The sequence below is a fragment of the Dermacentor variabilis genome, chromosome 6, assembly GCF_050947875.1.
Source record: "Dermacentor variabilis isolate Ectoservices chromosome 6, ASM5094787v1, whole genome shotgun sequence".
In the NCBI taxonomy this organism is placed as follows: domain Eukaryota; kingdom Metazoa; phylum Arthropoda; class Arachnida; order Ixodida; family Ixodidae; genus Dermacentor; species Dermacentor variabilis.
The window spans coordinates 120,208,217-120,232,393 of NC_134573.1; the positions used below are offsets into that span (position 1 = coordinate 120,208,217).

Consider the following 24,177-nt stretch of genomic DNA (forward strand, 5'->3'; position numbering starts at 1 on the left):
AAAATGTACGTCCCACCTCAGTAAGCACGCTTCGTACGCTTTGTGAGGCCGCGATCTTTGGCTCCCGTTGCGCGCGCGTGGAGGCTGCCTGTATACAGCTCTCCTCGCAACCGGTTCACTGTACACGTGCGTAGATAAAGGCAGGCCGCGACAGCGAGCTTCGCTAAGGGGTCACCGCGCGCTCTTACGACAAAAGAGAGCATGGCACGCGAGGGACTTAAGCTACCGCTCTTTTCGACCTCGGCGTCGTACACGTTCCCGATCTCAGGAGCCCGAGGTACCCGAGGGAACGCAGGCGACGCCATGGCAAGCCACCGGAAGCGTCTGCGGCGCGACGAGAAGCCGCTCCCGCACCTGCTCTGTGTGACCTTGCCGAGGGCCAGGACCGATGCTGCGGGACCAACGCGTATACGGTCGGCAAAGCATCCGTTTTATCGGGAGAAAGTGGCACGCTTGTTTCGTGATGTCTCTAATGCACACGGCGCCACGGGCATTCACAAGAGTAGTGTTGCCTTTTTGCACAAACAGTAATTATTAATAACATGGATGTGGAGCCGAATTCACAAATCTCTTCGTTCGTAAGTGCTCCTGCCATTGGCTATCCGCCTTCGCTTATATGTCCAGCAACACAATTGGCATTGCTTTCTTTTTTTTTTTTGTTTCTTTTGTGAATAAGAAGCCTTGAACAACAAATCTAACGTTAAAACGTATAAATAAAGGTCACTTTGTTCTTTCCTCTTCATTTGTATTGGAGGTATACTCACTAGTCATTATGTTGGCCATGAAGAGGCCTTCGTGTATTTGCGCCGGCTGGTCGGTCCGTGATGGCAAAATGTCTCTGAGCAGGATAAAATACCTCGGCTCCGGGTGGAGTTCGAACTAGTGGCTGTTCGGTTGAGACATGGAGGTTGTGGCGGTGGTGGACAGTAACTATAATACAAGAGCGTTTAGCCATGGTGATCGAGGCCGGTGCGAATGCTCCGCCCGAGCACCTCTTGCCGTGTCACTGGGATATTTAACGCACCTCTTGCAAATCAGCGTCTCTTAAAGAAGTGTTGGAAGAAAGCACGAGCTTCCTTGCGGGCTATAGCGCATGTTTCTGGATACTCAAGCTGTTGCGGGCACGCGCGTGAAAGGCCGTTCTTCTGTAGATTCTGAAGAAAAGCGCCCCTTTATTAAAGCTCATGGTAACAACGCTGCCCTCTAGTGCCACTGACGTTCGAGACGTAATAAACGAATAAATAACCAATAAGTATATAAATAATAGAAATAGTGACATACGTTGATCTAATTGCCGGCCCAGGAAGCTCGTGAGCCGCCCGGCAATGGTGGGCTAGCGGGCTCGTTTTGTCTATAGACCGCGTGCCGCAGCGCATCCCTCCTTTCCCTCCCCCCCCCCCCGCCCCGGAAATGTAGCTTGCGCACCTGGCACTGCTGCGCTGTATTGCGAGCAGGTGAAGCTTAGCAGAATTTGAGAGTAAAGAAGAGGAATGCGACCACAGAGGAGACAGCCGAAAATATTAGTGCAAGGAGATGCACCGACCAGGACTAAATTCAATGCGGTTGGCATTTACTGTTGAATTAGACGCGGAGGAAGGCTATTAGCCTCACCGCTGGATCCCGGGCGCCTGAACAATCTCCTACGAGAAGTCGACGCGGTGCAACGGCGCTTGCTATTGCGGCAATGATGACGCCGATGACACCGTTCGATACCGCACGCAGCCGCCAGGGGGCCGCACAACATTTCGCCGACAGGCCAAATGGCTTTCGAACGAGCCGAATTCACCGACACAGTCTCACTCATTTATATATATAGACACTACCTCGATGACATGGTGGCAAGATCGCCGAGATTCGAGCGCGTAATTGCCGCGTTACAGATGGCCCTCAGTGTAGCATCTATATAGCATGTCGCTTCTCTTTGCACGTGTGTGTATCATAACTCCACTGGCGTTTTGTAGTTCGGCATGGGTGTAGCTGCCTTGGGCTCTTTGCGGTCAACATAGGACGGCTTGATCGTGTTCTGTACTCTTTCTTGTGCTTCGTACCCAAGATTGAGAAGGAATCGTGCACCAAATTACGGTAGAACTCTTATTGTCCAATCTGTACACTAACAGTTCGTCCAAGGTGTCGTATACAGGAAGTGAACAAACCTTTGTACACAGAAGATATCTGCAAAGGAAGCTGATCCGTACTGTCTCCACTTTCATCAGGCGTCATTGCTCCATTTGAAAGATGTGGAATTTGGCCAGCCGCCTCAACCTATTTATGGTTGTAAATTACAAACGGGCAACCCCCTACCTGGGCCTAGTAACACTCCATCCATAAACACTTATAACTGCAATTCGCTTGCGCATATCTATCTATCTATACCCGCCGCGGTGGCTTAGAGGCTATGGTGTTGCGCTGCAAAGCGTCAAGAAGCGTCAAGTCGCGGGATCAAATCCCGGCCATGGCGGCTTCATTTCTGTGGGGAAGAAATGTAAAAAAACGCCCGTGTCCCAGAGACGTTAAATATCCCTATAGACCATTCATTTTAATCTATCTATCTATCTATCTATCTATCTATCTATCTATCTATCTATCTATCTATCTATCTATCTATCTATCTATTTTCTTGTTTATTATTTTCATATCCAGGTTGAGCGCCCATGCATAGCTTGATGACACCGTTGTCTAAGGACCGATCTGACGATGAAAAAGTTGGGTAGCCAACCCCGTGCGTAAGGCTATATGTACGTTGCTGAAATTCCTGAGGTCTACGGCCTACATAAAACTTTCACAGCGCTGCGTGCTACCATTGCATACTGTTGGATTGTGCACGCGGCTACTTCATCTACTCTCTTCTCCCTTTCCCTTTCAACTCCCTCCCCCACGCGTGTTCGGGAGATTATGTGCCCATGCCGAGGATGAAACAAGCACTAATCACCGCTTGATTCTGGTCGCTCCAGCAGGTTATATTAAATACTCTCCGCGCTCGTGGAGTTCAGTGCAATGATCGAAAAAAAAAAAGCAAATAGTGAAACCGCCATTCCGCAACTCAATGAAGTAAGGCAAAGAAAAGAAGGAAGCGTAAGACTTACGAGCGTCGTGAAAGCTCCGCCTCCCAATCCTGTCGGTGTACTTGTCTGGACATTAATTTAGAGCAGCTATAGGCTTTGGCCAGAGAAAGTGCTTTCGCGTGTACACTGACGAAAAATTACGGCTCACGCATTACGCGAGCAGCCAAAACGCGTGTGTTGCGAAAGCTCGTCGGCCAAGCGCTTCTTCGGCGGTAACCGATCGACAGGCAATGTTTTTTAAAGCCCTTGGCGCTTTTACAGACACGAGTTCGGCCACGAAGATGCATGCACTTTCGACAGAAAATTCGCGGTTTCGCCCGGAAGGCAATGCCTTGAGTGGTCGTTCGTGAGCTAGCCCTTATCTTGAAGGCTCGCGGGCGGGGTTTTGTAACAACGTAATCGCGCCAGGAGAGCACGGACAGAGAAAGCTGTTATTGACAACACATTCTCTTATTGGGTCTAAATACATAGTAGTGAAGTCTACTGGGCTTTTCGTTTATTTTCAATTTGCAAGGTGCTTGCTACTACGTCAGGGGACATATAGAAACTCTCTTGGTTCAACACTTTGGTATATTGTTGCTCAGTTTGTATGATACACGAGGAAGTCATAAGGTGCGTTGTATATATAGCGCATAACGAAAAGAAAAAGAAAGAAAAAATAAGCATTTTTCGTGAATGCATATATCGTTCGCCAGCCTGGAATTTTGTCACTTAAGGCTACCACGAAATTAATCAAGTCCACTTCTCAAGAGACATTTCTCGAGCACCTCTTCCTCACTCTCTTCTTTTTCCTATCACATACTCTTCACTCGCACACGCACGCACTCACAAACATGCTCGTACAAATATGCAAGCTGACTTACACGCCAAGCGATGTTACACTCTAGCAGTTCCAGCAAATGCCAGTATGAAAAAGCCCTATCCATTATGAGTACCATGGTTGAGACCACTATCCTTAAAGGCATCTTCAACTAGGGTGTTAAGCTATTGGCACGCTATTATATAAACGCATAACGACCGGATGATATTTTTCAGCTTTAACTAAGGAGTACATTACTCTTTAAGGCAACACGATGACAATTTGTGTGACCGTACTACATAGTCTCGTACCTGAATATTTTGTTCAAGTGCGTAAAGTGGAGTACCAAACACAAAGCAGATAAGTAAGTCACAATTTTCCCAGATGGCGAAATTCACGCAGCTGAAGACATTAGGAGTTACTGGAGTTAATATCGCTCAACTTCTGGTCGAAAAATAACTCAAGACTGTTACTGGGATTATTTAACCGTGTTGCTTACTCTTATACTCGATAATCGCCGCACCCCCCCCCTCCCCTTTTCTTTCTTTCTTTCATGAAAACACACAGATTATCAGAGAACACTGGGAACATGATCCAGTGTTCACCAGGATTGCCGTTCGATTGTGTTCACTGTTTTTTGTCTTCAAGTGTGCTGGAAGAAGGCTCATCAGTAATATACTCTGCAGATTCAGATCCCAAGCCAATAACTATTGGTCTTCGTAAATGTTTACGTTCGACTACCTTGGTGCGCATTGCATCTTTGTCGCGTCGAAACGGATGCTTGCTGATTGCGACAAACCCCGACCAAGCTAGGGCTAAGGACCAAGAATATTCAAGAAGGACATTAATTAGAGCCATTTGTCCCCAGTCTACTTTTAAATAAAGCGCGTGGTGATGTTGATAGCCGAACTAAATGTTCTGGAATCACATTCATCGTCTAACCACGAGCCCTGTCGCAGCGTTCTTGCGCAACACATTTGGTATTATTGAAACATATTTCAAGCTACTCACTGTGCATTGACTATCAACAACGGTCCAAAATGTTCACTTTAGACAGATGCACAAGAATCCACACGAATCCTGTGTGACTCATGGATTTACACGCGAACAAGCGACGCTTTTATACCGCATCAGGACCGACTCCGCATACAGCCCAGCTTGGTTATTCAAGACTGGGCTTCGCGCTTCCCCACTCTGTGTTTTCTGTGGTGACATTGGTGACATCGAACATTTCATTTGGCTATGCCCACAGTTTGACACAGAAAGAAAAGCGTTGGTCGACAACCTGCAAAAAAGCGGTCTCACGCACAGGACCTTTGAAGACGTTGTTTTCCCCGGAGGGCCCGCGGCATTCAGGAAGAGAGCGCAACGCCTGCTGATAGCCTTCCTGCGAGACACGGGGCTCATCGACACCTGGTGACACATCCCTGATCTCAACTTGAAGGAGGATCAGGCGGAACAATTGCCGGCTATGTGTGTCAGGCTATAACCGCCTGCTTCACCATCACCACCACCACCACCACCTACAAAAATTTGATTTTGATTTAGATGATCAGACATCCCAGCCCGGGCCTCTCACGATGGTTGACGACGTTCAAAAATGAACGTACGCCCGGCGTGCCGTGCTCGGGCAAGGCAGAAGCGAGACTCGGTGAGCGTAGCCTGCGCGCTTTCTTGACGAAAGACAAAGGAAGCACGCGAGTCCCTGTTGTGAGAAGGGACGCCTATTATTCACTGCCCGCTGCAGCCTCGCACAGCCAAAAAAAGAAAAAAAAAAAACAGCCAGAGCTAGCAGCGGCAGCGTTAAACCTAAAAGCCAACCGACCTCCTCCGCTCCAAGTGGTGGAATATCATGCCCGGCATTTAGCGTTGCTCGGAAGCACCAAGTGGAGCAGGTGCGTCGCCCGCTCTATGGGGGCGACGGCAGGAGCAGCCGCCGCAGTCGACCGAGGGCGTAGCGTGTATCCAGTGGCCGCAGCGCAGGCATGGCATCCCTCCATTTCCACCACCTCAAATTTTTCTTGCTCGGCCTGCTTTTTTTTTTCTTGCATTTCGTTTTTGTTTTTTCCACTGCGGGGTGATGGGCCCAAGAGCAGTCGGGGCCCCTCTTCCGCCCGGTAAGTAAAAGTGAGGCCCCTCTCGGTCGCTGCAGACGGTGCTCGCACCTGCCTCGGCGAGGTGGCGCTCACGACACAAGGGGGAGAGAGGGCATCGCATAAGGGAGGAGAGAGAGAAAGAGAGTTGCTGTTACGGGGTACTTTATTGCTGTGTTTGTAATAGGCAGCATCGAAGCGAGGCTGCGGAACGTTTAAGCTACTCCGCGACTAGATGCTGGCATTCCGAAGTTTGTCAGACTGATGGAAGAGAGCGTCCGTTGAGCCTGTTGCGATGTCTGGTATGGAACGGAGCTCGGAGAACCGCAGCGTCGTATTGTGTACCAGTGATGAACTGCTGTGCAGCATGCGGGAGGAGCTGTATGTATCATCCACGGTCCCTTCCTATCGAGCGGAAGTGTTATCGGACCGGGCGGTCATCAGACCCGTTAATAGAAGGGCCTGAAGGTCTATTCATGTACAATACCTAGAGGAAAGACGAATGCTGCAGAGTCGCTGTCCGAATAATGCTGCGTCGTAGTCGTCACTTTTGTGAAGTGGTACTGTCACAGAACTTGTGTTTCCTTTTCAGCTGCAATTTGCTTTCGCCTGAGCCGTCAAACATTGCACCCGCTGAGGCAGTCGCAGATCTTGGCTCCATGAAAAAATTAAGGAGTCAAGTTATCACAATAACGGCAACTATAAACATCTTGAGGATCTTCTCACACCACGGTGTGATTCAATTTGCGATCGTGTTCACAGCAGCCACACACAGAACATTTTAACAGAGTAAGCATTTCTATGCCTACCCAACGAAACATTTGTCCGTGCGTCACGTAAGATGAATGGAATGGCTCATACGCCCTTAAACAATCGCTCATATTCCGTAAGCCAGCAAAAAATGCAATCGTTCATATCTACGTAAGGCACAGGCTACAAGCGCTCAGAGAATTGAAGCGAACAGTGCATAAATTCATTGAAATCACTCATACAACACACAGCACAGCATACGTTTCAATAAAGAACAAGCTCAAAACAAGAATCCCAACCATCAATAAGGCATTGCATACCCTCCTCAGCAATTGTATTGGTGGTTTTGCAAAAGTTTCGCTGGACGTGCAGGTTGATAAAGAGCGATAAGAGTTGATAAGGGTTGCATCATGTTCGATAAGGTAGTAATGACCGATGAGGGTTGATAAGGGCTTATACTGGTCGAATCAAGTTTCGTAACATTGATATTGACACCGTGCTGCGTGGAGATGAGCAAGTGGCCCAAAGTGGCCCGATGCTTACGCATACTAACTCCCGGAGGAGTTTCTGCTTGAATTCTTTATATTGCAGTGTGCCTCATTACTATATACGCGGCCACATTAACAAAGGCGTTGGTTGTATGACTCTATGGTACCACTGAGATGTCGGTTGGAAAAAGCGATCGGCCTATTTGCAGAAGGAGACAGCGAATCGCCTGAATTCAGAATTGGCTTTAGACATGAATAGATTACCGTGATTTCTGTAGGCGGGCAAACCCATAAAAGGCTCGCGCAGGGGTTGAAAGGAACCATAAATGACCACTAGGAAGGCGTCGATGATTAATTTTCTCTTTGCTTCGATGCTGTCTATCCCCTTAGTAAGGTTGCATTTATACATTCTCCTTTGCTGCATATTTATTTGCTGTAGTTCATATTTGTATGCCCACTTTGCTGCATTGTACACTTCACTGCCGCGTCTTCTGTGATTTCGACGGTCATTCAATCTTTAACGGCATTTAATTAAATTTCATTTACTTTTCTATCAAAGAAACAGGAAGCTGAGACTAAAACAGGTTAGGCCCTACGAAGTCTCGTCTCCTTTACAAAACTGTTGATGTGGTGGCAGTCATAAAAGAACGAACAAAATTTGCATTGCGCCGCTCATATCGGGGCGTACAAAGAACTTAATTCGTAAAACTACATTTTCGCGTGGATTGCAATCAGTACAATTCATCCGAAAAACGTAATCAAACGCATAATATAAGTAACACGAAATGCAAAAATACAATACATTGAACGCGAAGATTTATAAAAACCACAGGAGTAAACACTAGTTATGCGCCCCCCCCCCCCCCCCCCCCGCCGCTTCAAGGTATCTTTTATTTAGGCATCGGCGTCTACAAGAGTATTTTACTTGCCTCTCATGCGCCTTCATTCCTCTCTGCAGACGCAGGAGCCAGTCCGGTCATGCGGGAGGCTTGCCGCGATGGCGGACCTCCTTCGTCGGCCTCCTGCTCCAAAGTCCGGAACCTCAGCCAGCGCGCAGGGCTCGCGGTGCCGCTGGCAGTGCGTGCCACCGTTTCTGGGCAGCAGTGAAGCACGGGGTCCAAACTCTCGCGCCCTTGCTTTGACGTGGTGGAGCTGCCGGAGGAGGTGGAAATGGCGGGTCCGGACCATGTCCCGACCCTGGCGGAGAGGCTGTACCAGGCAGCCGTGGCGGGACAGACGGACACCGTGGTCGAGCTGTGCCGGATTGGAGCCAGGATTGAGGCGGACGCGGTACGCGTACCACTTACGTATTCTACTGTATTCAGCTAATCCCCGAATTTACGCAGTGACGGGGAAACTTTGTTTCATCGACTTCGACTTGGTGCGGCCTGGCCAAGCACTTCCTGCACAAAGAAGGACGTGCTGAATCACCACGTGCTCGTGGTGGCGTAGATGAGGATATCTCACATGTGCTATTATATAGTCTGTCCTCTTTATGAACAGCGTAAGCAAGAAATGCGCGCCAGGTTTAGACCAATCGGGAGTTTTACGCTCTTTTTAGGGAATGTTCTTGAACCGTAGTCTTCTCATCAATGCATTGCAAGGAGGGCGTTATGTGTCGTGCGCATTTAGTTTTTCTTTTAGTACAAACTAGACTCAGCGTATTTACGCTCTGCAAGCGTCTGAACTAATTTTTTTTAATCTCGCGCTTAAATATGACAACACGTCCTCCATAATCTGTGTATTTATTATTTCTTGCACGCTAATCACCATTTTTTTAGTAATCGTAGAGCCTTATAACGCTGTCACAGATAGACAAGAGAAATGGAATGACAGTAAACACATGCTTCCAACCTCTCCACCTGAAACTCTAGCTATCTAAAGCGGTACCTATCTAACAGGATAACCCTAGCTATATGTCTATATAAGGATCCCAACAGCACGAAAACTACATGCCTTCCCTCATAAGTTGAATAGCTTACTGATATGCCTCTCTGCAGACTATGTGATGAGTGCTGTGTCCTGTTGTACAATTCTTTCTGTCGCCGTCTGTGTGCTGGAGGTTGCGTTTCTAGTCAGGTACGCTTCTACACTCTGTTTTCACACTAATGTGACCTTGTAGAGGGCATCGTCTAACCAAAACCGCCATCATGTGAAGACACCTGCACTTGCGCCCCGTGTCCAAGCGCTAGTGCCTCATCAGCGCGCTGTTGCCTGCAGGCTCGCGCGCGTTTTCATAGGCCAAAGCATGCCTCGTATATAGCATCTTGTGCTCGGGCACCATATACTGAAGCATGAAGGAGAGAAACAGTTCGCAGGAAAGTGCAGACGTAGTGATAAACAGTGGCCGAACACAGAAATCACAGAACACAGAAATACAAGGGGTTTCGTCTTCACCGCACCGTCTAGTGTCTTGTCTCGTCTTCGTCAGTACCACAGCGAAGACGAGTTTCCTTGTAGAAACATTACCTCGAAGCTGAGGTGCACATTTCCTGTTCAATGTTGATCATACTGAAACATTTTAGCGTTATAGATACACTCCACTTTCCGGCAGTCATCTTTGTGCTGCACAGTTCTTTGGCAGTGCAAGACGGAGCTATCTCTTGCTTATGGTTATACGAGGAAGTGATAGCAAAGGGCATACAATATTATATTGGCTGCCACGGAAATTGCAAATGTCTTTTCTTTTTCGATGATGGAAACAGAACGGAAGGAAAGCAGAAAACTAGGAGGAGGCTTGAGCTTCACCTTCAAGAGTGGAGCGCGATAGCATTCAAAGACCCCTGACTGCTTCTCACGCTTCCCGACAACTGCAGCGTAGGTAACCGTAACGTTTACCGGGAAACGCTGGCGGCGAACCTTATGCACGAAGGCGAGCTTTCTGGTAGAAACGCGGCCTATTGCGCGGGCCGGTCCCGATGGTAGTGCACAGTCGCGACAAAAAAAAATTACATAGCTTTCCGGTTTTCGTTATTGTTTCGCGCATTTAATACTTAAGTCTGAGAAGATTTGACATAAAAGGCATGCGCTGGCGGTGTCACGCTTCATGACATTTGTTTGTGGGATGTCGTTCTCAAAATTTCGAGGAATAACTTTGCCAAGGATGTAAGACAAGGTACGAGCAACTTTTGTGTGGCTATATAACCCGCATACACCGCATGTCATATAGCAAGGCGTGGCATATACATATACCTAAATATACAGGGAAACTTTCGCTCACAGACAACTCCGCCGACACCGACACCGGATTTTCTGCGACATGGGGCTTAACCATCGTCGCGTTAAATGTGCCTGCACTAGAACAGAGCAGGCACTCGTTCACGCTGCCCGGTGAGTTCTCGAACCAACAAGATTAAGCCATTTGTGTTACAGCTGATCTCTGCCCCCATTTCTGTTCAGAGTGGTGTAATCTAAGGGGAGCTCATTCCGAGAGATCCCGGCACCTGCTGACACATCTGATACAGGCCTCGTAAAGCCGTCGTGTATGTATACACACTGGCTTAACGGGGCTTGTATTTGAAATTCTTTTTTGCGTTGTCGTGCCTGCTGTGTTCACTTCTTGAGAGTGATGTAGTGACGCGTCGATTGTTGCCGAAGCGTTTCGGAAAAGGGTATGCTAAGCAAGTACAGAGGCACGTCGCAATTTAGGCCCTATTGCAGCAACGCAGGACTAACGCAGAGAGCACGTCGTATATGTGAATCAGGCAAATAAAAAAAAAGGTCTCCATTACACCCTGTGAAAGCGGATGTACAGCGAAGCTGTTCGTTAGACGACGTTACACAAGCACCACCACTGCAAGCGACTTACGGCCTGCGTGTGGAAGTGCAGCATATAACCTCATTCTCCGAGGCCCTCCGCCAAGCGCAAGTGTATTACTGAATTAAATGAACGTTTAATACTGAATTTTGTCATAAAATACGTAAAGTACAACTTACACACAAGCTGCAGACATGACAGCTTCGGATTGTTATTTGAATGTGCTAGAACATATAAATCTGTCACGCAGAAACTGAAAGACAAAGCCCTTTTCCAGCTGCCATTCGAGGTCTGTTTGAGTGACCGCGGCCTCTAGCACAGCATACATCCTCATTCTTATAGGCCCTATGCCTAGCGCAAGTGCATTATTGAACTAATTGAATTTCTCAAGGTAAAATGCGTCAGAAAGTTCTTTAAGTACTTCCTACAGACGTGTTAGCATCGGTCTGTAATTCTAATTTAAGAGAGAACATAATTCTGTTAAGTGTAAAATCAAACACAAAGCCTTCCAGCCGCCGTTTGTTTTTGGGTGAGCACGCCGCGAAAAATTCCGACCAACTAGAGGCTAACAGCTTCGCTATAATAAGCAGTAAGTTGGCTTCACAGTTTGATCTTCAAATGACAGTTGTCGCTAATTATCGTCTTCAGTCTCAGTCGCAATGCCACTCCCATACACGCGCTCGCAACGTCACTGTTTTGTCGCCTTTACACGTCATTGCACAGACTGCGCAGCCGCGTATACAGCTTGACCTATAACGACCTCAAACACCCGCAGCTTATAATGCGCTCTCCAGCCGCAGAGAGCACGTGACCCACTTGCAACAATGGTCGTCGCGAGACGGGGCCTTTCATGCCTGCGGACTTGGCGTGCTCATCAACGTCGTCTTACATCGTGTTCCCCGAGAGCGCAGAAGCGGGCGCTGCGATTGTGCGCGGCGTCTAAATATTTGCCTTCGTCCAGCACCTCTCGACCTGGGCGCGCCGTTATAAATAAAGGTTGGGCGAGCGTTCCTTGTGGCCTCCATACGTGTCCGAGCTCCGCACACAAGCGCCAGGCACGTGTGCCGGTGTGGACGCCCAGGCAAGCGGGCCATATGCCTTACACGTCCTTCGTAAAACACACCAGGGAGAGCGCTTTGCACTGCGGGGTGGTGCTCCACGCTGTCAACGAGGTTTCGTTGTTCGTGCGCAAGTGCGCACAATACGTGCTCCGTCAGAACGCTCTTTCGTTCTTTTGCTCCACGCTTCAAGCCATGTAGTGGTTCGTCACAACAGTGCCGCGTTCACCGGCGCTTCAGTGCTGCTGCGATTAGGTTAATCTGCCTGACCGAAATGCTGACGCTGAAAAATAAAATGATATGCAGTTTATTTCTGCAAACCAGTCTATATGCAAAGTTATGCGGGAAAAGAGGGGAACAAAGTTATACTCAAGGCACCTTAACTAGCCTCAAACTTATCAAACGTAATAATAATAATAATAATAATAATAATAATAATAATAATAATAATAATAATAATAATAATAATAATAATAATAATAATAATAATAATAATAAAGTAACCATGAGGAGTCATGTCGTAAGAAGCCAACAAACTAGGACTAACAAAATAGTCAAATAAAATGACTAATAAATGATATGACTAAGAAAAATCGGGGCCATCGGTTGACCCCCTTTCTTCTCGTTCATGAGGGGTCACGGGCAGTTGCGAACAAATAAAAAACACAGGGAACGCCTGTTTTCCTAAAGCGCCTTGTCTTCTTCCTATGACGACGATGAACCACCATAATCGTTCCTTCCTCTCCGTTAGTGCTGTTATCGGAATTCGCAGTTGGCTGTCGGGAACTCCATCAGCTGAGGCGAGTCTTGAACAGCTGAAGTGAAAAAAAAAAAGGAAAGACTAAGACTGACAGGGAAGGACGTGTTTCCTTTTTTTTATCATTTCAGCCGTTCAAAACTCGTCTTAGCTATGAGTCAACTAGTTCAGTTAAATAATATTCTATCAGCTGCCCATCCTTGGTGGTGATGCCGCACGCTGGGTTAGCCAGCTAGGCGTGCTTGGCCACCAATGGTTCCGCCAGAGCACATCTGACGATTTCAAAACGCGGTTTCACCGAACATTCATGATATCATTCTAAGGCAAACAGCGGGCACTGAACACTTGCTGGTGCCAGTTGTATTAAACTCCGCTCTGGCGATGGTAACCCAGACATGAAACAGAGCTCGATGCTGGCAGCGCTGTAACGTGATCTGCATAGAGCAGTGAAGACATTCTAGCGACCAAAGTTAATGGCGCGCCTGGAACTGAACAGTCACGCACATATAATTTCAGGTGGCAATCAAAAGCCCTCCAGGTCAGGTGCATCCCAAAAACCACGTGTATCAGACCCTCGGTTTAAGTTGTGGGCCTTCGTGCGTTCCAAATCTGCATATATTCGACGATGCGGACCACGCACAAGATAGGCTATAACTTTCTCATCAGCGCAGACTTTGAGTGAAAAGTGACGTAGTGTATACAGACTTACAGGTAACACGAGAGGCTATCAAGCAATCTTCGCAGACGTCGCTAGCTTTCTTCAGGCCAGCTTATGAAATGCCTTGGGATTTCCTGCTTTTAAATGCCGCGATTGCACAAGCGTTACAAAGCGTCACGTACAGTCTCTGAACGAAGACTTCGCATCCACATAGCGCAAGACTTTTAATGCGCCTCCCGTGATGGAACCTACCGTGGGTATGTGGTGGAAGAGGCACCGTTCAATCTATAGTAGGCCAACAGTTTCTCCGCAAGACTGCATTTTCTTTCTATCTTGTGGGCTTATTTCATATATATATATATATATATATATATATATATATATATATATATATATATATGTATGTGTGTGTGTGTGTGTGTGTGTGTGTGTGTGTGTGTGCGTGTGTGTGTATATTCTTTCTTTTTTGTCGAACGCCTCAACGTATACGCTTTCCTGGATGGACTTCTTTTTCGGTCCTGCATAGCGCCAAAGATGGAGATAAATCTATGGCGTAGAATAAAGTACGACACTGACAAACCGACAAAAGCCAAAGGGCCATTTCTTGCTACCAGAAAGAGCTTTTTGCAATTAGCGATGAGCTATAGGTGTCCTTATTTTTCTTTGCTCCTTTGGAGATAAGAACCGATGATTACCGAGCCACCCATACGACCGGAGTTGGGTCGACGGGAGAAGAAAAAATGAAGCTGGCGTGGAGAAGAAAGAAGTGGCATCAATAAGAATACGCGAGCGAATTTTAGAACGCCCACGGACGACAGGAGTCGGGAATGGATTCGGATAAGCTTCGAAAAGTGACCGTATCGGAGGCGAAATGCTTCCATGGTACACGCACGCCCTACTGACCCGCGGAGGCGCAGCAGCAGGTTGTCATCGCATTTTGTAAATTTTTAGCTTTCTCTGTACTTTTGGCTGCTGTGTATGAAACCGTGATCACGACTGAGAACTGTCTACGCCAGTCACCTGTGGCCTAGTTGTCCTAAAAAGAAAGTAGAGTTCATCTGCTGTTCTAGCTGGGTTAGCGTTAAGGTTAGGGTTAGGTTTATTTATAAAGGTTAGGCTCGGTTAGGTTAGTTGTAAAACAGCAGGCATATCAGGGAAATTTCGCAACGTCAAGGCATCACATGACACCGTGATACAAGCGCCGACGGTTCAGACAAACAGTTATTTGTAAAGAAGGTTGATCTAGCTCCTGCTCTTCAATACAATATTTTTGTTTTTCAGTACGATACACTATCGCGATAACGCGAACCTTATGTTTTATGTAATGTGGTCGCATTGTAATGCTTTTTTCTTGTGTATTTTCTATTTTCATCTTCTCAATGACATTCATGCCTCAACAATGTCGCTATGGTGTTCGTTGACTCACGCAGTCACTCAAATTTATGCTCTCTCTCCCTCTCTTACTTTAATCGACGCTAGTCAAGCGAAGTTGCAATGGCAGAGAATGTTGCCTGGATTGTAAGTAATTTTCCTTGGTGTATCTATCCAGATCCACAGAGAAGAAATTAAGATCTGTAGCAAGCAAGTATGGTTCGGTAAGGTGTTGGCGTTATGCTAGTTAATTCGTTACGTACTATACTTTATATCAGCGTATTGCTTTAAGCCTGAAGGACGACCGAGCCAACGAAGAACAAGATATCTTGGGAACTTGGACTCTACATTGTCACCCTCATTTAGAGCCACTGGGGTATTGCTGCACTTTTTTAAGACGACAGTGCTTTGCGACCACCTTTATCTGAGCAGCCCACACTGTCGTGTGTGCACGCACATAGCTTATTCTTTTCTTCTCCCTTCCCCTTCCCCATTTGTAGGGTAGCAAATCAAGTACAACCTAATTAACCACCTTGAATTTCTTTATTTTTTATCGCACTTACTTGAAAGTAAGGCACACAAGACACGACTGAGTGAACAGAACGTCGCCTTTCACTCGCTCGTGACTTTTGCACTGTTTTCAAGCGTCGCGAAATGAGTTCTCGAGTGTGACCGCATAGGAGAACTGCATTTTCGGATCTGAACAAGCCCGCTTTAATGTGAAGTCGGTGTTGGCTCCAGAAACATCACGCACAGAGTGCGGGGACGAGTAATCAATGTGCACACCTCCTCACTCTCGCAGGAGGGTCGCACGGCTCTGCACATGGCCGCCGCCAACGGCTACGTGGACACCGCTCGAGCTCTCATCCTAGCTGGAGCCAAGGTCAACGCCCTGGATGCTGTGAGTCAGATTGATCTACTTCTTACAGACGTCGCCCACAATTTGAATAATTGCGGCACCGTAAAACAATCAACGCTCTTAGTTGCTCTCAGTTCAAGCGTCAGTGGTATCAAACAGCTACGGCAGCATCAGTAGTCGTATGGTGACGGCTCTGGCCTGAGTAGCGAGAAAGTTAATTGTCACCCTTGCTTTATTCTGACTTGACTGCTTCAATGAGTGGAAGATCCTCAAGGAAATAGATAAGAGTAGGCACGTTAACCAGAAAAAAAGCAACAGAAAATTAAGTGAACGATAACCATAAAACCTGTTATCTTAGAATGTTGTAGAGCAATTGAACGTTCGTCGTATTTAGCTTGCTCGCGTGGTGTACTTAAGCTACGCATTAATCGTTCCCAGAGATATGGTCGACAAAGCTTTCTCATCTTTTTCACGCAGAGCCATCAAAGGAAGAAAAGAGTTAATTATGTACGCTGCGAATTAAATTCACAAATGTTCCTGCTTCTCTGCTGTTCGGGACACGACTAAAAAAAATTATGACTGAAAATTTGAGCTGGTCAACAGCGCCTGCAGCACGCAGCCTACATACGTTTCTTCCCTGTTGGTTTGTTGGTTCGGTTCCGTCATAAATGGGTTACTACGACGCGAATGAGATAGTATATCTCTCGAATACACCATTTCGCTGTTCTTCAGAGCAAAAATAAATGAATGAGTACATATAAAGGTAATAATGGTAACACTGCCGTGACGCACCATTCAATCGACACCTAGGATGCGATCTCGTACGCGTTACGAAATTGAACGGAGGCGCTCCGTTCTTTACGTCACGATATAGGCGGTCCGTTCCGTTGTGTTCGTCCAATAGCAAACGACACGGAATGATTGACAGCAGATATCATGTCACAATTGACGTCATGGCGTTCGTCATGGTTCAAATTGACCAATCGTGTGCCGCTCGGTGGAACGCACCGCCTCCGTTCTATTCTGGAACGCGTACAAGATCGCACCCCTAACGTCTGTCGGCGCCGCTACTGAAATGCAGGATCCACTTTTCCGGAGTTTAACCTTTGGCAAAAGGTCGTTTTTTTCTCTCGGCTAATATCGACGGAAGGTGCAAGAAGGTAGTAAAAGTTCAGGCTAATTTTATGACGCATAATGTAAAAGGCACAGCTACAAACGTCGTCCCTGCACAATCCACTTATCACAGACACGGCATCTATACCCCTCAAAAGCGTCACGCCTATATATATATAACGCTGAGAAGGAAACCAAATGCAAGAGAAGTCTTTCAGATGACCAGAATTTATTAAGAAGTGTGGCCGTGGTGGTATCGTTGACGCCAAGGCTTAAAGGCTTATCACAACGGTTATGGGTGCGAACATTCAGAAGGGAAACAAACGCTCCGCGTTCTCGAGAACTCCCGATATAAAAGTGAAACGTGCGTACGAGAACGTCCGTGGAGTGCGCGTGTGCCGAGAACTGCTACGTTAAACTCCCGTGCACCGAGCAGATCGAGGTCCACCGCTTCAGCGGCATCGCGTTATCAGTTATAATTTATGCTACCCACGATAACGACCTAGGAATATTGAAGAAAGGAAAACATAAACAGGCCGCCCGCTTCACGCAGCAAGCGCAATCGCCTCACCGTCTGCAGGCACGCACAAAGCATACATGAAGCGAAAAGTAGAGAAAGGAAGACGAGATCAAGGTGGAAGACGGAATGAAAAATCCAAGGACTCGCCCCAAGGCGTCCGGCGTGTTGAGAACGAGAGAGAAGGTATAGAGGCGGTCATCCCAGCAGCGAGAGGAGGCTAGCGGGGTGTACAGGGTGTGACGAATGATCATAACCGCTGCCTGTGGGCCGCGGCCAGCTGGGGAGGAGGCCGCCAAGACGAGCTGAACGCGGACGTGCTCTGCACACGAAACGCGACGCCAAGCTGAGAGATGCCGATGCACTGCTGCGTTCGACTTCTGCCAGGAGCAGGCATAGTGGCCCTTCAGTATACGGGCAGTGTTTCGCTCTCTTACGTTGGTCCACACGCTTAGGCAATTTTCGCACTGCCTTGTCGTATAGGCTTTACACCACGGTTGAGCTAGCACCGGCAATGACGCATTAGTAAAGCGCCGAGTAAAAACGAACAAAAACGGTTTCTTCGTACTTTAGCGCTACTGCGCCATGGTTACGGCCTTGTAGCGAGCGTACAATGTAGTGGGTTTTGTCCTTAACGGACACATTGTTTATGTTATCCCGCAATTTCGATGCAAATGTTCGCGGTCTTTCGCGCTTTCTTTCTTTTTCTTGTTTTTGTTCTTCCCCTATTTAGATATGTGACGCACACAAGCTGTTTCGTAAAATGTGACCGAATCGGCGCAAACAGTAAAAGTATAACGTTGTCGCAAGTAAAATTTTGCATGATAAAACATAGAAGGCGCTTCAAGCGAGAGCAAGCTTCACGAATCAGTACAAGCAACATCACGGGCTGTCGCAAGTATAGGGAAGAAAGTTTAAGGAAAAACAACACCCACATGAGCAAAGCACCTATAACTTCGCGTAGTATACCTGTATACACTAGCATATATTGTGCACAACAATGCTACCGTCCCACACAATTTTTGAGGGCCGTTAGCGGCGGACACTCTTGAGTGGCGCTTGTTGGTCATTGCCTTTCGGGCGCGTGCTTCCTTTTCTTCAAATGCAGCCCTCGCTTCAGCTCCCACGGCTTCACGAGAAAGCGAAAGTGCGAGATAGGATGCCACTGAAGATCGATGGCCAGCGAAAGCTCGCTTGAGGCCCTGGAGAGCGCGCCTTGGATTTCCAAGCGGGGTGTGTAGAGGCGCCTATAGCTTGCATGCACGCGCACGGAGCTACCAAATCGCAGAGGCAACGCACCGCGCCTGGACCGCCTTCCGTGATGGATGATGCTCTAATGAAAGTCGCGCAACGTAGGCCACGTTGCTGCTTTTTCTTAATGTCGCCATACAGGCGAGACAAAAAAGGAAATAATAATCCGTCGTTTGAGTGCAGTGGTTTCGCTATACGACAGTTGCCTAGTTGTTACACGTGGCACACCGACCCACGACGTGCTGTAGCACTTCTCCGGTTAGGTTGGCGATAATTGCGATGGTTATACGAAACTATATCATGGTCACGTTTCTTTCAATTTTTTTTCTTCGTTTTCTGTTTCTTCTGTATATTTTTTTTTGTTATCAATGTTTATAAACGTACTTCTCGCGTCCTCTTTCTGGACACGCCGCGTTATGAAACTGTCAGTGGAACTACCTGTAAATGCGCGACGCGTAACTTTTATATTCTATCAGACCATCCTCTGATAGACGCCCTGTTCTGTGCATAGTTCTTCATAGTCCGTATGTGCATTCTGCTATACGCCATAAAACCTGCCATCCAAACCTAAAGAAAACACTAAATATAGCGAATTATACGCCTCTATACAGGGGCAAGACAGTCAACTCTCGCCGTTATATAGAGGCAGTTTGGTATAAGTCAGAAAAGACGCAAACGCGAAAGACCACTGGCGTCGCCACTGTGAAGTTCTCGCACCAACTGGGCTTTGACGTCACAGATTTCGACAGCGTCTCCTCGGGTCTAGGCAGCTGTCAATATGTATAGAAGAACCACATTGCACTAAAAACGAACCAATGACTCGGCCTATCAAGTTAAGGAAATTTTACCAGAAATGACAAGAAAGAATATGAGAAATTACTAGCGAATGTGTGACTCCTCTGATGTATCGGTGTTAAGGTATCGGCGCGAAATTCGAAGAAAATTTTGCGCTTCATTTCGTTCACTAGTAATCAACCGTCTTTCCGCCAAATGAATGAAAGCGATATTTTCTATGAATACTTTTTTACTAGTCTCATTTAGAGTTCCTCTGTAACGTCCCTGTAGGTTTAGCATGGAAGCTTCCAGATGTACGACCGACGGGAAGTATTGACAGTCAACCACAAACGTTTACGGACCACGGGATTTCCGAGCCGCCTGTAACAGTAATCAGTAAAACCGAACATCACAATGACGTTCACAAATACTGAGGCTGTAAATTCGAATAGTAGGCTGCGTTGCGAGGCCGCGCACATTTCGTGTTACGTAAAAATTTGTGGCCGAGTGTACAGCGGTACGAAGGAGCTCTGTTGAAATTAGGAACTAAAGGCGCACATTGTCCTTGACAGGATATTCTCCTTAAATCAAAGGTGCGTACACTCCGTTTACTGAACGGCTATGACGTTCTGCTGCTCCTTGCTGGATTCATCAGAATAGGAACGACCTAGAATGCTAAAGACAAACCCTAATTTGCACTGGTAAACTATTATTTCTAAACCCCTCATTCATTTGGCGGGAAAAGACTGATCATCACTGGACAATAGGCGGGCTAAACTATGCTTTTCAGAATTTCTTGAAAAGAACTTCAGAGTCCGGCACGTTCGTGCATCCCCGACGATTTCCCAGCACCTTCTATTAATTGGACCGGTTTGTCGCAAGGACAAGCTCACCAAACTTGTTGAACTGGGTTATAGTTTCCTCTAGGAGGCAATGTAGTCGGTCACCCGCCGTGGTGGCATAGTGACTTTGGCGTTTCACTGCTAAGCCCGAGGCCGCGGGATCGAATCCCGGCCGCGGCGACTGCATTTCGATGGGGGCGAAATGCTAAAACGCCCGCGAGCCGTCTAGTGGGTGCACATTAAAAAACCCAAGGTGGCAAAAATTATTCCGGAGTCCCCCCATCATCGCGTGTCTCATAATCATATCGTGGTTTTGGCACCGCAAAACTCCATAATTTACCTGACGCAGCCATTTTTCACCGACGCGCAGTTAACTAAGCAGCCCGAGAAGGTATCGTCAAAATTCACGTCATTTCAGCTAGTTTCTGCTGAAACTTCGGGGCGCTGTCGGCACTCGCCTTTGGTTCTTGCGGCTTTTCTGGCCTACCAATAAGGGTTGTAAGAATGGTAACGTTTGAGACCAAATCGATTACGAATTGAATATTGTAAAATGCCAATTGAATCGAATATTGAATACTTTTCGAATAGTTTTCGAATAGACAGCTGGTTTCACAATTCGTGTAAAACGATGTTTGTATTTTAGTATTTATTACGTTAGTAAGTTTCTCTCCGTTGCGAAACGTCACTAAAAGCACAAATGGAGCATTAGAGGCAAGTAAGCAGTTTGTTGGCACACACAAGAACCTTCGTAGAGTGCGAATGGGGTGAGTTTTCATGTTTTAGTGCCTATACCAGAGTCATTTGACACTTCTTTTTTTAAGTATCAAAGGACTCGGCCTATGTGCCGGAGGGGATAAAATTTGCTTCAACTTGATGCTTAAATCCTCCCACTTGACGTTTTCAAATATTCGAAAGCAATTAAAAAAAATACTCGTATTTACGAATAGTGACTACCCAGTTCGAATACCAAATCGAATAGGACACTACCCGATTCTTTATCGGAAACTTTAGAAGATTCACACACCCCTGCTACTAAGCCTCCTATCACTGTAAAGGAAGCCGCTTCGCTATAGCAGAAGGGAAACTTACTAATAGGGTTTGAATTCGCATTCGTCATTGTTGTCCCATTGAGATCGCTGCTGTCCGCTTTGTTGCTTATCAGCCGCCTACGACGATTATTGGAACACGCCACGATATCTAATCCATGCGCGGCGCCCCGTCAACGACGGCTCTTTGTACACACCTCCCCGTGTACAGCGGCTCGGTCGTCTTCTCCGCTGACACACTTTAAGGTCCGGCAGCGCCACGTTGCATCGGAATGCAAACACGGTGGTCATCGCGGTAGCCCGTTCGCGCCGCGCGGTTAACTTCGCGACGGTGGCGGCGAGCGCGGCTTCGTTCGGGAGCCGCGGCGGTGGCGCACGCTTGACCCATATTTGGCCCGAAACGCCTTCCCCCCGGCCTTCTCCGCCCCCCCCCTCCCCCCCGGCATGCCAGAAGAGAAAAGCGGAGGCATCGGGAGGCCTTTTGTTCTTGGGAGTCCGGAGGCGACGCCAACATCACGCCGTACGCGGTGCGCAGTTTGTCCCTTCGTATATTTTCTTGTTCCTTTGCTCGAACTTCTTTGCAAGAAGCGCTCGCTGCCACTATATAATAGGCGGCGCACGTCGGGCGCTTTGCGGGAACTAAATCTGTCTGCAGAGAGAGAGAGAGAGAGAGAAGGAAACAGTTGCTATATTTCCACCTACCCATTCCCCCGCTTTCATTTTAAACTCGCATCAGCAAAAGCCGCAGACCGCTGGAGAGGGAGTGAGAGAGTGGACGATGACTTTTATGGAATGCGGACAGGTTAGCCTGGCCGGCAGGCCTGACGCGCTGCTGATATGGGTGAAACCGGGCGCGACGCACACTGCCGTCTGTGTGAACTCACATACACGCATAATAGTTTGTAGCTGCAGCAGCATCGGCGCCGCATCAGAATTACGCAGACGCTCGCAAAGCAGGTGCCACTGGCACGCGCCGTCAGGTGCTAGCGTTGGAGGATATTCAAAGAACAATGCTACGCTAAGAGGTCGGTCGTGTCGGTCTGCTTGCTATCTCGGAAGGCCGAGACTCCGCCGGTGTACGCGGTCGCTCGTCGCCGCAACTTGAAAGTGCGCACACATTCTCAAATGTACTTACGAATTCTTTGTGAGTGTTGCGGTCTTAAGGAAGCGTTAGCGACGCTTTCGTCGAGAGGATTGCAAGAGTGCTGCGTGTCCACACGACGCCCTGCATCTCAATGCACGAATCGCGACGCATTTTTATTCCACTTTGTTTTTATAAGGTGGCTGCAGAGGTCTTTACAGCCTTCTGCTTTCGGACCTCCTCCTGTGTATTCATTTGCATGCAGCTTCATACTATAGGAGCCTAATAAACTCGGTCACGATTGTGATCTCAATCCTCCAGGGCATAGCACCCTGAACGTGCGAAACGAACTGTGCGTATCATATACGCATAGCCAAGTTAAGAAGTGTTTGCGAGCTCGAATATGAATTGGCTGCTATAAGAAGCCACGTCGAGAAACTGACTGTTCTCTTTAAACTCGACCGAAGCTATAGGGATACGTCGTGTGTCCAGAAGACAGTACATTAGGTGGGCTTCGGTGTATTCACTGTCTTGAGGGGGATTTTGCTCCATGCGGAATTTTCTGACTGGCCTTGATTACTCATATTATTATAGACACACCACTATCGCTTCCGTCGAAAAGTTTGGAATATCTATGACATTTTAATGACTACTCGCTCTCGAACGTCGTTATATAGGTATCACTCTAATATATAATGATTACAGAAATATTATATGAAGGAACGAGGATCAAAAGATGCAGTTGGCGAAATAAAGGAAAGACAGACCTCTCATCGAAAGTTTCCGACTAGGCATATGCGCTCAAGTGCGCGGGCGTTGCTGAAACAAAGAAGAACGGGTCATTGTTTTCGCCATTGTCTTCGTTACGGTGGCACATTGCTTCGCGCGCTGGCATTCAGCTCACGATACCACAGGAATCGAAATGGACGTCCACGCCATGGACGTAGATTGCCTTACGTGACGTCGTAGGCGTGCAAATTGAAGCCCTTGCGCGATAACGTATTCAGTACCATGCGATAGCGCAATGAAAGAATGAAAGAACGGTTAAGAAAAGAAGGAGAAAAAGAGAAAGGACAAGAAGGAACGGGAAGCGCGTTACTTAATCGCCCGCGTATATAGTCGTAGGCGTTACTGCGCGAGGCCGTACCCTAAACAGAGGTGCTGCATAGCTAACGCAATACAGGGACGCGATGAAGCATATAACACGACGCCTGCATGCGCGCACGTCAGTGTATACGCGCGAAAGCCCAGCGAGCGAAGCTGAGTAATCAATTATCGACGAGGGAAAGAGTGAAAGAGGTCTCCCCGTAACTTGCCACTGCGCACTCGCCGCGGCGTGATCGAAAGGGCCCTAAGCCCCACAAGCACACCTTCGAAGGAACTAGCACAAAGAAAAAAAAAAAGAAAGAAAAACTGCCGAACGAAACGCTTGTCCCGCGAGTCCAAGACCACACAAGTTGGAAGGCCTCCGAAGCGCGCGCCAATCGCTGCACGCATTCCAATAATACGCCATCCACGCGGCGCAGGACTTGCAACGCTACATAATCGAAGCCATGGCAGTTACACAGCGAAGGCCACCTGTCCACCAACGATCTCACTGCGTCTTGCTAGGTGCTTCATCTCACCCCCGTAATCCACAGCCGCGTTTGCCACGGGGTGGGGGGGGTCAGTTTTCCTTCCCGGCCTTTTGGCCATCGCCGTCCGTCATGTCTCGCGATGGACGCGACATGAATGCGCAATTCGATTTCCGGAGGCTGCATGCACGGGGTGCACGCGTCGACTGTGCTGCGCCGGCTGCCGGAGGTCCTTTCAACGGCCCGTGACGAGGCCGCTTGCGCCTTCGGTGCGAGATACAATGTGCCCGCGCTGCGTCTGGTGGCACGCTGCTGGCGAGACTGTCC

At 47.8% G+C, this 24,177-nt stretch overlaps 1 protein-coding gene across 1 annotated transcript in view; it reads left to right on the plus strand.

Annotated features, from left to right (window-relative positions):
* Positions 1-24,177, plus strand: part of dgo (ankyrin repeat domain containing protein 6 diego) — a 163,279-nt gene that overhangs the window by 84,750 nt on the left and 54,352 nt on the right. The window contains exons 2-3 of the mRNA XM_075695644.1: positions 8,151-8,482; positions 15,596-15,694. Coding sequence (XP_075551759.1) covers positions 8,363-8,482; positions 15,596-15,694 — 219 coding nt within the window. The 5' untranslated portion in view covers positions 8,151-8,362. The remainder of the gene's footprint in view (positions 1-8,150; positions 8,483-15,595; positions 15,695-24,177) is intronic.